Source organism: Euprymna scolopes, chromosome 35 (assembly GCF_053919585.1).
Source record: "Euprymna scolopes isolate OS-2025 chromosome 35, ASM5391958v1, whole genome shotgun sequence".
Lineage (NCBI taxonomy): Eukaryota > Metazoa > Mollusca > Cephalopoda > Sepiida > Sepiolidae > Euprymna > Euprymna scolopes.
This window is the reverse complement of record NC_136516.1, coordinates 36,737,845-36,754,780: the sequence shown is the minus strand read 5'-3', so window position 1 is coordinate 36,754,780 and position 16,936 is coordinate 36,737,845. Positions and strand designations below refer to the sequence as shown.

Below are 16,936 nucleotides of genomic sequence, written 5' to 3'. Positions count from 1 at the left end.
CGACTTATTACGTGCTAAATTTATGAGGTACTCGACTTATGACTTTCGCTCTGTTAGTTACAGCGACTGAGAGACTTAGGACCTGCCTTACTTACGACGTGCCTAACTTAAGAAGTTCTCAACTTATGACTTTATCTCTGGTAGTTACAGCAACTTCCCGACTTACAACCTCCTAGGACGTGCCCAACTTACGAGGTACTCGACTTATGACTTTAGTTCTGTTAGTTATAGCGACTCCTCGAGTTACAATGTGCCCGAATTAAGACGTACTTTACTTACGACGTACTAGATCTAGAACGTGTTCGTTTACGATTACTTTATTACTTTCAGCGACTCCTCAGATTATAATATGTCCGGCTTAAAATGTATCCAACTTACGAGATACTTGATTCATAACATTAGTTCTGTTAGTCACAGCGACTCTTCGAATTATGACTTGCTCCACTTACCACGTGTACAACTTACGAGATACTCGACCAATGGCTTTAGTTCTGTTAGTCACAATAACCTCTTGGATTACGACGTTCCCGACTTACAACATATTCGATATGACTTTAAATCTGTTAGTTACAGCAACTCCTCGGGTTACGACGTGTCCGACATGTGCCTTACTTACGACGTACTCGACTTATGACGTATTCGACTTATAATTTTAATTCTGTTAGTTACAGTGATTCCTTGAGTTTCTAAGTGTCTGACTTACGACGTGCCCAACTGACGAGGTACTTGACTTATGACTTTAACGCTCTTTGTCACAGAAACCACGATTTCAACTTACAAGATGCCCAACTTATGACATTTCCATTTTCCACGCATCCGACCCATACCGTTCTAAATTATGATGCACCTGAGCTGCGAAATAACACTCAAATACAACAAAAGGAAAATAAAACCTGACGCTAGAAACATGAAAAGAGAAATGTGTTTGTCCATTGTGATAGTAAGGCACACCTCGCGCCATTCATTTGGTATTCGGTTATGATTGGTGCGCACGCACATCGAGGTTCTGATCTCAACCCGAAAGAAATTAAGCTATTTCAATGGCCTTTTAGCTGACAGGCTGAAACATCTAGCCTCAGGAGGTACACTATATCAGGTCTTGACTTCTGTCTTTTGAGTGGAGCAAATTTATTGCGTTTTGTCTAAGCTGCTCTCACCAGGAATCGCGACAGGGCTATTCAGTCATTTTTGTAGAGCTCGAGTGGTGTTTCTTTAAGGGGCGTTGTCCTGATTCTGCCCAATTCCGACCTTCTGTTCTATTCACCTGCGGTGACAGCGTAGTAAAAACATAACGTTAATGTATTTCAAGGAGGAACTAAGAATCGGAGCTCAGTCGAGTACCTCCCATAAAAATAACGACAGGGTACAGAGAGACTACCAACGTTTCTTTTATGAGAAAAAACTTCAATGAAGATAAAAGAGCATAATTCCACTAGATTTCGAAGTCGATTTTGCACTCTGTTAATACAGGAAAAAGTACTCTGGCCAAAACCTCGCAAGTTGGGCAAACGTACTTTATCTTTGGATGTAATTAGCACTTAATTTCCTTCTCTTCCCCTCCTTCTATCACTTTTCGCCCCAATTTGCCCAGTAGTGTCATCTATTGCATTAAGTTCGATAGTGATCGAATGAACGGACGGAAAGACGTATAGAGATACCAAACACACACACACAGCTTGCCATCATTATTCTTAGTTACTAGCAGGGATACTCGGCGTTGCTCGGGATTGAATGAGGATCACAACTATGTACTTCTTCACTCTGCTAGTAACACCGTATTACTTTCTTTGTTTAGACCACACCACATACTCGTGTTTCGCCTGCTGATATAGTGTTGGAAGAAGCTGAAAAATGTACGTCCCTGGCAGAAACCTGGTCCAGTTGACCCCAAATACAACTTTTTAAAAACTTCCAGATATTTATTTATCTACGGCAACGCCGATTCAAAAATATACCGACTTTGTAATTTTAGCTGCCACTATATCGGCTGGTCTATAATCGCATGAGCGAAGTTCGGTCGTTTTTTTTTAATATTTAAACTAATTCAAGAAAGAACGTTTTTGCGCATGCGTGTTTGGCTAAATTGTCATGAAGGAGCGATTTTTTGCTACTTCTTCCTGTAGAAAAGTGATCGGTTGAGGGTGAAGGAATTAATGTTTTAAGCAAACTTTTCCATATTTGTCGTCCGAAGGGACGAGCTTCCAAACGGTACCGATCTCGTGAAAATCCGTCCCCCTTCGTGGAAAGTTTAAGGCAGGCATACAAACATACATACATACATTTAAAAAGATTTTTGCCCTTTATATTATAGACTAGCCGGGGTGCCCGGCGTTGCCCAAGTGTTTGTAGGTTTGTGTTGAGCAAAAAAGAAGTTGTAGTAGGCTGGCAGGCTCGAACCCGTGACGCGAAGAAGGAAATGAAAGTGAAAAAAAAACCGTGACGCGTTAGTTGCTGCGCCCATCGCCAAACCGGAAGTGCGTAGGTTCAAATTAATGCTAAACAAACGAAAAGAGGCGATATTCAAAAGATCGGTGAAAAAAGCGACTCCTCCCTGTAGAAAAGTGTCCAGTTAAGGGTGAAGAACTTATTGTTTTGGGGTAATTTTTCGATATTTGTCGTCCGAAGAGTCGAGCTTCAATATGATATCGATCTCGTGAAAATCCGTCGCCTGTGTCGAAAGTTTTTGCGAGACATACATATATACATACATACATATATACATACATACATACATATAAACAGACAGGTGAGATTTATATTATAGATTATATCCTAAAATATTCTGTAAGACTCATGATTAATTAATCTGTGTTCCTATTCTGATAATACCATATATATATATATATATATATATATATATATATATATATATATATATATATATATATATATATATTCATAACTCGTAAAACTTGTGCCCCCACCGTACATACCTCCGGTTATCACAACAAGCAGTAAAGTCCCCCCCCCCTTCATTGTTGAGGATCCTAGATACCGGGGAGCTTTTTACTCTCGAGTTTTCTACAAGTTTTATTTTCCTGGTACTGTTAAAATTTGGAATTCCGTATAAGTTCCTTGGTTTCCTGACTATACTAACCTGAAGTCGTTTAAATGTGATGTGGACGAACAGCTAGCTGCTCAACTCTCCGCAGTGGAAGATGATTCTAAATAGTGGCGCTTTACGTCCAACTGCCAATAATCCTTTTTTCGGCGAAAAGAAGAAAAAATACATATGTAGACGCCATTTAAAAATATTTTATCTAAAACGCAAGGTTTTGAATTAGAAGCCATGTTTAATTTTAGAAAAGTTTTCGATGGGTAGCTAATCTGTATAAGTCATGAAAAAAAGAATAGTTTTCGGTGAGTAGCTAATCCGTAAAAGTCTTGAACTGTAAAAGTTTGCAGGCAAAGACCAAAAATCTTTCTTGCGTGGACGCGAAAAATTATGTGCTTGAATTCTAAAAGCTCTAGTAATACAGGGTGTCCCAATAAAATGTATACATTCTTTAAATGGCCATAAAATCAACATTTATTATAAGAAATAAAGGTTTCATACATCAAAATACTGTGAACAAATATAGAAACCAGTTAATTATCGAAACTGTTCAAATTATTGGCCATTGTGGTACATGAACAGCTGAAAACGCTCACTGATTGAATCGAAAATGTTCCTAATCAGTTCAATTGGTATATTGACACATCTTCTTTCAATGGTTGCTTTCAACTCATTTATTGTAGCAAGTTTTGTGGTGTGAACCCTGTGTTTAACATGCCCCCCACATCGCCCCCCCCCAAGTGAAAAATCCAGCAGGGCTCAAATCCGGTGATCGTGGACAGTACTGAATACTTCCTCTTCGTCCTAACTACCTGTTTCGGACGTGACTATCAAGATATGCTCTTACGTCATGATGATAGTGGGGAAGTGTTCCATCCTGCATATATACTCAAGAGTCAACGCCATGAAAAGAATATGCTGTTGTCATAGCCCTAGACACGATGATAGTGGGGAAGTGCTCCGTCCTGCTGGAAGTGGCATTATTTATTCCTAAACATCTCTTGGGAACGTGGCATAGCGTATTCATGTAGCAAGTTGAAATTATTTAAAGAGTGTATACATTTTATTAGGACATCCTATATATGGAGTAATTCCGGTTTCTAATTGGTTGCTTGCAGAACATGACTCTATTTGATTGGTTAGTTCCTATCAGCAGTGTCTATAAATAGAACCTTCCAATTTTCTTTAATAATACACACACATTTCTCAAAAATATTGCAACGTAAGTTCGGTTGGTTGAAAGAAAGGGCGGTAATTTAATTACTTTCCTCACTAGAAACATTGAAGTTTTATTTATAAATTTATGTTCACATTTATATATTTATTTTTAACTAGCATGGGTGCCCGGCGTTGTCTGGGTATTTGGAAATGTATGTTGAGCAAAAAAAAAAAAGAAAAAAAACGGTGAATTTTTTTTAACTTTGACCCCTATTATAACCCCTTAAAATTTATTGTTTTGGGCTCAAATTAAGTTATTAAGTTAGATCCATGTCCAATGAACTTATATCTAAAATTTTAAGTGTTTAGACCGAAAATTGTCGGAAGAGTTTATCAGAGATCTCAAAGGTCAAATCGTTAAACTTTGACCCCTTAATCGTCTAACTTCTGACCGAAAACCGATCACCTCGATTTTTCCAAATCTCAGTACCCTGTATATCAAATTTCGAGTCTGTAGACAAAAATTGACAGAGTTATTGCGTAGGGAAATGTACACATACAGACACACAGATGCACTGATACACAGACAGACAGACAGACAGACAGATAGACACGTTCACTTTTATAGATATATAGATTCCTCGTTTGTTTCATACATTCTATAAATCACGTTTCTTTTTATTACTTTTTATTTTCAACAGAAATCCACGTTGATACAAAAGGGACCAGTTTCTTCACTGTATATCACTTGAACCTACTATTCTTAGTTGGTTTGTTAACGAACCCATAAAAAAAAAGGAACAGAACTGAAGCAGGGGATAAATAACATGAAAATAATAGAGGAACTCAAACACAAATTTAAATATATTAGATATAAATAAAGATTTATTCAAATATACAAAAGTTTAAACGAAAATTTTGTGCATTTTAGGCAAATATGACGGGGAAGTTCATATATATATATATATATATATATATATATATATATATAAGTGATGGGACGATTTTAATATTATTCCAGATCAAGATGCAATTAACAATTCTGTTCTATTTTCCAGATTCCAATATTATTGCCGATTCCGATTCTAAAATCGCCTAAAACGTCAGTAGAATTTCATTTTGTTGAAAAGGATTTAGCGGAGAGTCCTCGTATGCTTTTGAATCCGGATACATATTTTCAATTTGACTAACATTTTTTAGTGTTTTCCCGTTATGCATGGTATACAAGACTTTTGTAAACCCATTGTGAGATTTTAATCAATATATCTTTTACAACTGACAACAATATTAAAGAATAAAGTTTTAAACAAAACAAAAAATAAAAAAAATAAAATAAAACCTAAATAAAACATCGTTTTTGGAATTGGAAAAGAAGTTCAAATTTTTCCGATCCCAATATCTAAAAATGTCTAACAGATGAGCCGTAATAAGGGCGAAACTCGAGTCTAACTTCCGATTTGTTAGCTGCCATGGCTCTTCTGCGTTGCAACGTTGTTTGGCTAATGAAATAATTATATAATCTCTCACATTCTTAATATATATATATATATGTGTGTGTGTGTGTGTGTGTGTGTGTGTGTGTGTGTGTGTGTGTGTGTGTGTGTGCGTGTGTGTGTGTGTGTGTGTTCAATGAATTACTACTGGAAATAAAAATATTCTAAAAATATTACTGCCCCCAAATATTGCCAGCAATAGTTGAGGACGGTAATCCAATTATTTTCATTTCTAAAATCATTTTTAAGGAAGATTTAGGGTTAGGGTTAGGGTTAGGGTTAGGGTTTGATGTGTTAGTTAAGACAAATCGAAAGGTTTCATAGCCTAACGAGTTTCGTTCGGTTCAGAACTTCGTCAAAAACAGCAAAATACGAACATTTTATCGTGCAAATAAAACTTGTTTTTTGCAAACCTTGGAGATAAAGCAGTTAAAATTGCAGGTGACAAGTTCTCGGGGGCTATAGAGGACTCCAAAAAACGCTTGTTGGTGTCAGGTATGTGTAGGGTGGTTTAAAAGTAAATATGGTTGATCGTATATGAAAAGTAAAAAAGGGAACAACCTACGTGTATGGGACGAAGTAACGTCGTCTCAAAAAAGCAGGTTGTTGTTTTTATTTTACGGCATATCAACCCTTTTCATGTTATTTAATGCCGAATCCAAAGATTTTGAAGAAAATTTTTTTAATAGAATATATTTGTTTTCAAGTCGGTTTCTATTTAACCCATAGTTGGGACCGTAACAGGTACTACCACTCCGGGTCAGAGTGGACCTGGGAGCAATGGCAATTAAAGGGTGGCTCCACACTCGCCAAAGCCCACAAGCTGGGGCCTCACCACTGGATATAGATTAAGGACCACAAAAAAGCAGAACATATGTTGATTGACAATAGGGCTCTTAAGTAGGCCTAGTATTAAATAAAAGAAAATATGGGAATCAATACTTATAAATAGTAAATTAGAACAATACTAATCCTATATATAAAACTCACTTGTGTTTATGCGTCTGTCTGTCTGTCTCCACTTTTTCAAAGTGCATCGGAAGAGATTCAGGGTCGTAGAGTGGCGCGAGGCAGGTTAAATGATTGCATTTTTTTGTGGACTGTTGTCTTATATATAGAAAAATGACATTGACTGTTTGTCTGTGTTAGGGACGGTTTCTACTGAACTACTCCGTCAATTTTTGGTGTACTGACTTGAATTTTTATCTATAGGGGATTTGAACCTATGGAACAAATTCGATTGAGTTTTTAGTCAGAAAAAAATGGCTGCTAAGGGGTACAAAATTGATTAAAAAATGGAACTTAGCAGGTGTAAGTCGACTTAAAGTGTTCTTATGCGCATCCGTAATTATACATTGATACGTTAAGTCAGTTTGTTGTAAACTATTTCTTAACCGTCTGACGTTAACTCAACCGGCAATAACTAAGCATAGGGCGCTAATTGTTTTGGTTTCGATTCTAGCTAGAGGCACCTAAGTCATATTTTTTAAAACTTTTGAAATCACTACTATATATTGGGTACAATATAATAATCAATAGATAATTGACTATATAATAATAAATATGGAATCTGCAAGAATTAAAATATCATATTCGAGCGTATTTTACAACCGGGCAACACCGGGCGGCCTGTAATATGATTAAAGGTAAATATGGTATTAATACTATTTCTAGAGTTATAAGTATTTCTATCTAACAGGTTGGTGCGAAACGTTTTTGATGGTTTGTAGAAGAGACATTAAAATCATTATAATTTATTACTAGTGATGGGACAATTCCAATATTTTTCCCGATTCCGATACAATTACTGATTCCGAAGTAAATTTCTGATTCCAGTACAATTACTGATTCTGATTCCAATTCTTTAGAAATCTCTAAATATTTAATTATGAAGTATTTATTTTTTCCCAGTTATCATAAAAACACATGTTGAATATGTAGAGATTGTCCCAAGCGTAAAAATGCACTTATAAGCGATGACCTATTAATTTTAGTTTTACTATTAATTAAAAATCAATCAATATTTATTTTTTATCATTAAAACCAGCAGCAAAGGATTTTGTTTTAAACAAACATAATTTTTAAAAGTCAATTAAAAGAATTGCTTTTTGGCATCGATGTTTTCAACTCCGATATCGATTTCAATATCCTTAAAAGTTACGATTTTTTCGATTCCCAGTTCCGATAATCGTCCCAACACTAGTTATTACTTAAACATATCACCGTGATCATGTTTCTGATTTTTTTCTTTCACATTATTAAAGCACAATTCATATTTTTCTGAAACATGTTAATTTTATGGAAAGAACCTTCAAACTTAATGAGACAGCCAATAAACAATCAATATGTTTTTAATGTAAATTAAATTTAACTCATCTTTGGGAGAGAGTGATTTCGCTCTTGGCGATATTCAAAATTTCCTTACAGCATTATCGGACACATATCAAACTTTATACTTGCTAACCCGCATGGTATTTACATAGGGTCCCTCTCGTACATCATTAGACGCCGAAAAAGCAAAGACTGTTTGACTTCAATGAATTAATCGGATCCGTAATTCCGTACGATTCCCGAGGTTAAACAAGAAGGTTTATTTATTTTTAGAAGATACAACTCCCCCCATAAAAGATCGTAGAGTGTATCTGTCGAAATGTCTGAAATAATCTTAATAATCCAAGGTATAAATCTGCATAATTAATTTGAAATAATAGTATAACCCCGGGATACGGCATTAAAAATTAGTAACAAAATGAAGCACATTATCTATAATCGAAGCTGGAAAAAACGTATCCTGGGGTCACCATATCCCGGGGTTCTACTTTATGACATTTGTGTATGTTATGCTTAATGATATTAGTACGTACTGGGTGACCTGAATAAATGTCATCCACGCGATAATTTATAAGAATGTTCGCAATCCAATCATATTTGGTACAAATGAAATTCCATCTACGCCCACATTTTTTTTCGTGTATATCTTCTCAAGCTTAATAAACCTTCATGTCAAACAATGTATAAAAAGACATTACTGACGGTCTAGACTTTTAGCCACTTAAAAAATGGCCAAACGTTATAGGCTGTTGACTTAGAATGCGTGCCTTGTGCCAATTTGATAGTTGAATATGGTTAAAATTGTGTTCATTTTTGGATTAAGTGCTAATCTATATCAATCACTATTACTCCTTAACTGTGCATCGAACGGACACGATAATACTTAGTTCGCTGCACATTATCATGACAAAGATCTATACAAAATTGTAGACAGATCGGCTGAATAGTTTCTGAGGAAAAAATGAAACGGACAGACAGACTAACTTAGGGGATAAGTGAAGTTTGTTTATCCCAAATATGGTTTCATTGAAGAAAGGATTCTGAGTGTTAACTATTATATGGGATGCAATTTTTTTTGCGAGGGTGGGGGTCAGGCTACTCTGTATTTGAACGCTATAGATGTAATTCTGTTGTGACTCGGATTAAGGATTTTCATTTTTTAGAGTCGTATTCGTAAGGTCATCTGTTCCGCTTATATATTCGCTATTTTAGTAATAATACGAAGGCACGTAGCCATTACATAAAGCTCGGAATTTAAAGGGCGTGTGTTTCACTCTGTGCAGCAGGTGGTTGTATGTTGGGAAGCTGTACACGTAGTGCGACGCAGGATGGCTACTCATCATGTAGAGCCGGTAAGATTGCGACCACTGCCCTTGACCGACGTTGATCACAAACACTTTCGAACCCTGTCTTTTCAGTTTCCGCGTCTCTCGGATCAGTCGAGGAGTGATGGTCGTGACCGCCGGGTCAACAAAGACAACCGCGTTTTGGCGACTCTTCTGTCCACGGTAGACGTTATGACGCGTCGCCGAATACAGGTCTTTCCTCATCTTCTGGACGACGTCGGAGAGGTCGGGCATCCAGTTGTTGATCGGAATGCTGCGGCTCGCTTCTTCGGAGGTGGTGTTTATTAGGGATGTGACCGGGACGTTCATGATTTCCGGACAATCGGAATAGGAGACGACGCCAAATCTTCCGTAGCCCGTGTAAGGAAGAAGAGAACTGATGAACTGTGAGATCATGCGAGCCCTATAAGCTCCCATTGTCATTAAATCATATCCAAAAGAAACAGAACCTGGAAAAAAAAAAGAAATAATTTAAATATATATACAGATAATAAAGTCTCTCTCTCTCTCACACACACACACACACACACACACACACACACACACACACACACACACACACACACACACACACACACACACACACACAAACAGAATCGATTAGCGTCGGTTACTTAGGTTTATTTTAAAATCGGGAACTCCGAGTAAAACCACCACCCGTTAAACGGCGTTTTTTCTCTGCTTATTTATTTTGCGTTGTTTCGCTTTTTCAAAGTTGCTGATGAATTTGTGATGATTCCATTCAGCCTCTCATGGTTGATTCAACGCAATGAAACCACTGGTACGCCTTTGAAATATGTATACATAGTTTTGAAATAAATATTTGTATTTTCAACTCTCACATTCACAATTGAGCACTTTATTTGATTTTTCCATCGCCCCTGACACGCTATATATGTTATGAAAATATATATGGCAATCAAGACAGGAGCTAAGTATATCTATTTCGTTTAATCACATGAATTAATATACAAACATATAATTTTATGCGTAAATTTTCAGTATTTACTTCAGCAGTGCTCGATAGGGGAACCTGGGGCAAAATGAGATAGCGGGGTAAAACGATACACCACAGATAACTGAAATAGAGAGAGAGAGAGAGAGAGCGAGAGAGAGAGAGAGAGAGAGAGACCTCTTTCGTGAGGAGTCTGATCAAGAGATCACGTGGTAACGCCTTGCCGCCAACGTCTACCATTGTTTTATTCAGCCCCGTACATCAAAAAGGGGTAAGTATTCAAAATTTATCTATTTTGATCTGTGAGGAACTGTACTCTGAGAGTGCAAAAAGCTGGGTAGCCTGTCAAGGGGACTGTAGGAAATGGGCACACTACATCTGTGCAGGTCTAGACGAATGTAACAAGACCCCAATCTTCATTTGTGAGCTCTGTGAAGACTGACTTATTCAAACCAAGATTCGTTTCGTTTTTCCCCAAGCATGAGGCAAAACGGGACAATGTATTTCTTTAGAAAATAATTTCTCATCTTTTTTTTTGTGACATTGTTTTCCAATACTTTGAATGTTCAGTACACAGAATATGGTTTATATGTCAATGCTATCTTTGACTCGACAGTTTTTTTCCCCCTGAAGTATCTCGTTTTGCCCCAGGTTCCCTTACATACGTAGAGCTAGATAATAAGTTATGAAAAAATATATGGCTACTATATGAAATTAAGCGTATAGTCAATCCAACGGAGACGATGACTTGAAAAGATGTCGACGAAAAAAGCGACCTCTTCTTGTAAAAAACGTGCGAGTTGAGGGCGAAGGAATTAATTCTTCCATATTTGTCACGTTTCGGCCAACTCATCATCTGGCCTTCTTCAGGTGATTAACCGCGACTGGATAGGAATGCTGAGTCTTGTAACCTACGCCTTGTAAGTACTGCCTTCCATAGAAAGGACTGGTGTCCAGGCAGGATTAGCAAATTGCAAATTATACGATCAATTTATTGAGAAATACATCTGATAAACGAATAATTTCACGAAACGGACCTGTCAACTGGCTACATCGTTTATGGAATTTAACCCCATTAGATAAACCTCTTTGAGATATGTAAAGTGGTATAAAACGCTGGTCAATCAGACACAATAGAGCACTTAAAAGATAAAATTCGACGTGTTATTGTCAAAATAGTCTAAGTTAATCCATGGAGTTTGTGAAAATTCGACATCTAGATTATGCAATATGCGTGTGAGCTGCGAGGGTCATATGTCTGAAATTGTATTCCAAAAATTAATCGTTGGGATAAACCACATATTTGTATGATGATTTTTGTGCGATTTATTTTTATTAAAGGTTCGACGTCTCTAAAAAAACTATAGAATAAGGATATCGTCTACGTACTTGGCATAAATAGTGGATATTAAATATTTTCGCACTCGCAAAAGTTATAAATTAGGCGTACCTGGATGTAGTTCTGTGCAGAGTTCTTGAATAGTTATGAGAGTTGATGAAAACCAGTTTTCTTTTTTTTTTTTTTTTTTGGAGCAAACCATTTACTAGTTGACCAGTTGTGTATAAGAGCGATAGAAACCTTCTGTCATGTCTGAAAGTAACACAATGTTCAACGAGCGAGATCGGAGATGCGCCGCTGTATAGCTCATGCTCTCTACCGATCCGTTATGAAAACAGAACCATTGTCAGTCCCCTCAAAATGCATCGCTGGATTGCTACGAATAACAGGGACGTATATAGTGTTTATATACGTGTGACCGTCTATCTAAATTTCGTTGTGTGTGTGCATATATATTTAAATACAGCCTATGACGGAACAACAATATGCATAAATACTTTTACTTCATAAAAAAGAAACAAATAACATTTATTTGGACTTCAACATCTGGCCAATCGGGAAATGTATGTGGCCTATCTTAGGTGTTGTCTTGGCTGCAATGAAAATTCTCCTCAAGGACGACAAAGCCTCAGTTTATATTTCGGAAACTTTATTCCGGATATTTTCCCCTTGAAAAGCTGCAACCCTAGTCCTAGTTTACTTACATTTGATAGGCGTTGGATTCCTCTCTTCACCGGGTGCCTTGAGCTATTACGACCGGTCAGTCCGACTCTCTGTCTGTCTCTTTCAAACTTTAAGCACTAACTAATTTCCATGTATCTCAAAGAGACCATGTCCCACTTTACATAACGTTATTAGCATACGTCACCAAGATAATCACCTGATGTTTTTACATGTCATAATTTCTAAGTTTTTTTTTTTTTTTACAAACGAGTCACCACTTATAAAGGCCTGGAGGCCACTCGAGGATAAGGGTTAATGAGTGTACAGTAGCCAATGGGGCAACATCGTAGTAATCGTTAGTAGTGGAAATTTGGTAAATTGGACTACTTAAGGTGAACGGCACATCAATAATTAAATTGTTATGATAACATTTTTAAGTTTACATTATTCTGTTAACATTTTTAAGTTAACATTTTAAGTTTACAATTTTTAGTTAAAATTTGTAAGTTAACATATTTTAGTTTACATTTTTAGTTAACATTTTTAAGATCACATTTTTTAGTAAACATTTATAAGCTAAACTATTTTAGTTTACATTTTTTAATAAAAAACTTTAAGTAAACGTTTTTAAGTTAGCATTTTTAGTTAATATTTTTAAGTTAACGTTTTTAATTTACCATTCCCAAATTAATGTAAATAAATATTTATTCTAAATATTTTATTATTCTAAAACGTATTTTAGATGCCAAAACTTTTAGGCTTGAATATTCATAATGAATATCGACCAGAACACTTTTCGGCGTTGTCCAGTCAATTTCCAACAGTATGTAGTCAGAAAAAATAATAGAACTGGAACAATGGATTTCAGTGATTAAAAGATCAACAAAGAAAGCGCTTACTAGGTCTCAACACGAAGGTTGAATACTAAGACCTTCAGGAGGTATGCATATAAATATTATACACATGTATTAAATGCATGTAAACAGTATTCACGTGTATTAAATACATATAAATAATATATACATGTATTAAATACATATAAATAATATATACATGTATTAAATACATGTAAATAATATACACATGTATCAATACATGTAAATTAAATACACGTGGATTAAAAACGGGTAAATTATATAAAATGTAACAGTATAAAAGTGGATTCAATACATGTAAATAAAATACAAGTTAATTAAATACATATAAATAATATACACATGTATTAAATACATATAAATAATATACACATGTATCAATACATGTAAATTAAATACACGTGGATTAAAAACGGGTAAATTATATAAAATGTAACAGTATAAAAGTGGATTCAATACATGTAAATAAAATACAAGTTAATTAAATATATGTAAAAAATATACAAATAGTTTAAGTATATGTAAATAATATGCAAGTAGATTAAATACATTTCAGTACTATTTCATGTTTGTGTCGTAATCTGTTTTGGTAAGTAACACAGCTATGTCGTTGTTTATTTAAATTTAGAATGTTTATAAAATATACTTACTCTTTTTGTCTCTTTGCGGACGTTCGGATCTGGTGATAGTTGTCATTTGAGGCCGTGAGTATCTCGTAATCCATTCAGCGTGTCTGGTGGTGGTTGGCGGCGGAATCGTGGTTGTAGTCGGGGCAGGTGTAGTCCTCATCGTGGTAGTTGGTGCAGGTGTCGTGGTAGTTGTGGCCTGGGTGGGTCTGGTAGCCATCATCCTCGTCGTAGTAATAGTAGCGGTAACAGCAGTAGTTGTAATTTCGATATCTAAAAACGGTTTTAAAGAATGAAGAATATAGAATAAAAAGGACCATAAAATCTATATTATATTTCTCTTAGGTACTCGTAAGGCTCATCATTGCTTAACTTAAGTGATTTAAGAGTACTCGTGTGTTAACGCGATTATTACCAATATTTTATTGGTTATTATATTGTACCCTACGTATGGTAGTAATTTCAAAAATTAAAAAATATATAACTTCCGTACCATTAGCTACAATCGAAACCAAAACATTTGGCGCTCAAGCCTCATTCGTTTCCGTCTGAGCTAAAAACAGATGGGTACCAAAGCTCGTATATTTAACCCCCATTAATGTATAAATGTATATTTGTGCATGCATAGATTTTTTTTTCAGGTTTGACCTGTTAGAAACTACTTTTACCACCTTTTACCAACTAAGAAATAAATCGAATTTGTTCCATGGGTCCAAATTCTCTATGTATCAAGTTTTAAGTCTGTAGACCAAAAATTGACAGAGTAGTTTTGTAGAGACCGTTTCTCACAGCGAACTAAGTATTAGGTTGAGAAGAAAGTTTTTGCGGAGTTTTTAATTTGGATTTCAAATGATGTATTTCCAAATAAGTTTTCGTTATAATACCTTTACTTTCTATATCCTTTTAAAGAGCGCTTTTCGCTCTAAACTTATCGTTTAAATTATAATCGTTTTAAAACAATTATGTTTTCTTTTCAGAACGTTGAATACAAGATAGAAGAAATGCACATTCGCACAATTTTCTTATTTCAATTCAAGCTAGGCTGAAAAGCTGCTGAAACAGCTCGCGATATCAACAAAGTCGAGATCCCCAGATGCCAGAACACCTTCTACTCTAATAGTTTCTTCCCCAGAACTGCTCGACTTTGAAATTCCCTTTAGGGTCTCTGATTCCCTGACTGTACTGACATGCAGAAGTTCAAGTGTAATGTAAACAGACATCTTGTTGCTCAACTCCCTTCATAGTACCCTTGCAAATTATATTCCAAATAGTAGCCCCCTATGTCAAAGTGTCACTCTGCCTTGTTTGGTGTGAAAATGCAATTTAAAGAAAAAATGGAAAAGAAAGTAAATTCGCACAATTTTCTTATTTTAATTCAAGCTAGGCTGAAAATCTGCTGAAACAGCTCGCGATATCAACGAAGCGTTTGGCTCATGAACCACTACTGAACGCACAGCACATGGTGGTTTAAGAAATTTCGTTACAGCGATGAGTCTTGAAGATGGTGAGCGTAGTGGTTGGCCATCGGATGTTGACAACGGTTAATTAAGAGACTTCGTCGAAGCCATTCAACGCACAACCGTCCGATAAATTGCTTCTGAATCAGATGTAATGTATACGACGATTACCAACCACTTAATAGAGATTGGAAAGTCAAAAATTGATAAATGGGTGCCTCACGAATTGTTCTTCAGATGCTGCACTTCCATTTCTTGTTCTCTGTCAGAGTAGGAGAAATCCTTCACGACTGAGACAATTTTTATTTTTGTTCCTTTTCTCCGCGTTAAAAAAAAAACGACCCTGGTGTCTAACTCTGTTCCGTGGGGAGGCATTGTAAATAGGGACAACCAAAAGAAACGCCGTTATGACGTGTCATCTTCCCTTCTTTTTCGCAACAAGAACGACCCGTTTCTCGGGCGGTTTGAGACTTGTGATGAAAAGTGGGATCTTTACGACAACCGGTGACGCTCAGCTGATTATTTAGATGCCGACGAAGTCCATGACACTTCCTGAAGCTAGAGTTGCAGCAAAAGAAGGTCATACTGACTGTTGGATTGTCTGTGACAGGTCTCAGCCATCACAGTTTTTTTTTTTTGATGTAGGCGAAACCATTACGGCGAATAAGTACTGCCAACAAATGGATGAAATGCATCAGAAACTTCGACAACAACACCCAGCATTAGTCAACAGAAAAAGACCAATTCTCCTTCACGACAATGCCCAACCGTACGTTGCTAATTCGACTCTACAGAAGTTGAACGAATTGTGCTACGAAACTCGGCCTCATCCGCCGTACTCTCAAGCATCTCGACAACTTTCTGTATAAGAAACGTTTTAAAAATCTAAGCGATATCAAAAACGCCTTCAGCGACTTCATCGCCACCAGAACACAAGATTTTAGTTACTAGCATAAATACACTTATTTTGCATTGGCAAAATGTGGTGATTTTTTAATCGTACTTATTTCGATCAGTAAATGTTTATTTGAGCTGAGATACGTTCATCTAAATTTAAAAGTTAAAAACCGCAAGAACTTTCTTATCAACATGATAAAATAAGTGCAGGGATGCAATACCGAATAGATGTGACAGGGGCTGGAACTTGACAGACAGAGCGGGATTGCTTATGTTAGAGATTTTTTTTCACACTGTCAAAGAGAAAGACAGACTATTGATTTGTTAACGAGTTCGGCAGGCGAATGGCGACTTTATAGAGATATAGAATACTGACAGGAAGTAGATGTGATTAATTTTCTAGCCCGGTAGAGGGAACTTACCTTGTTTTTATGAGAAATTGCCAGTTACGTGAAAATAAAATTTCTACTTCGTCGAAAATGAGAAAGTAAAAGTGTCAAGAAAATGACGTAGGGAACAGGAAGTTTGAAGACAGCAGTACGTAGCAGAGTAGTTCGAACAATTAGAGATGTTATAAAGAAAGAGATAGAAAAAGAAGGGGGAAATACATAGATATAGATACAGATATATACACAAAGATATCTAAGTAGAAAAATAGAAATTTCACATATACATTACTTGGAGATAGATATAGCTAGAGATATATACATATGAATAAATAGAGATAGATAAAAAAATATA

General features: G+C 36.1%; 1 protein-coding gene across 1 annotated transcript in view; it reads right to left on the bottom strand.

Moving 5' to 3' along the window:
* Positions 1–4,963: 4,963 nt before the first annotated feature.
* Positions 4,964–16,936, bottom strand: part of LOC145259821 (uncharacterized) — a 52,497-nt gene continuing 40,524 nt past the window's right edge. The window contains exons 4-5 of the mRNA XM_080117622.1: positions 13,866–14,114; positions 4,964–9,832 (exon numbers count right to left, since the gene is read on the bottom strand). Coding sequence (XP_079973748.1) covers positions 9,246–9,832; positions 13,866–14,114 — 836 coding nt within the window. The 3' untranslated portion in view covers positions 4,964–9,245. The remainder of the gene's footprint in view (positions 9,833–13,865; positions 14,115–16,936) is intronic.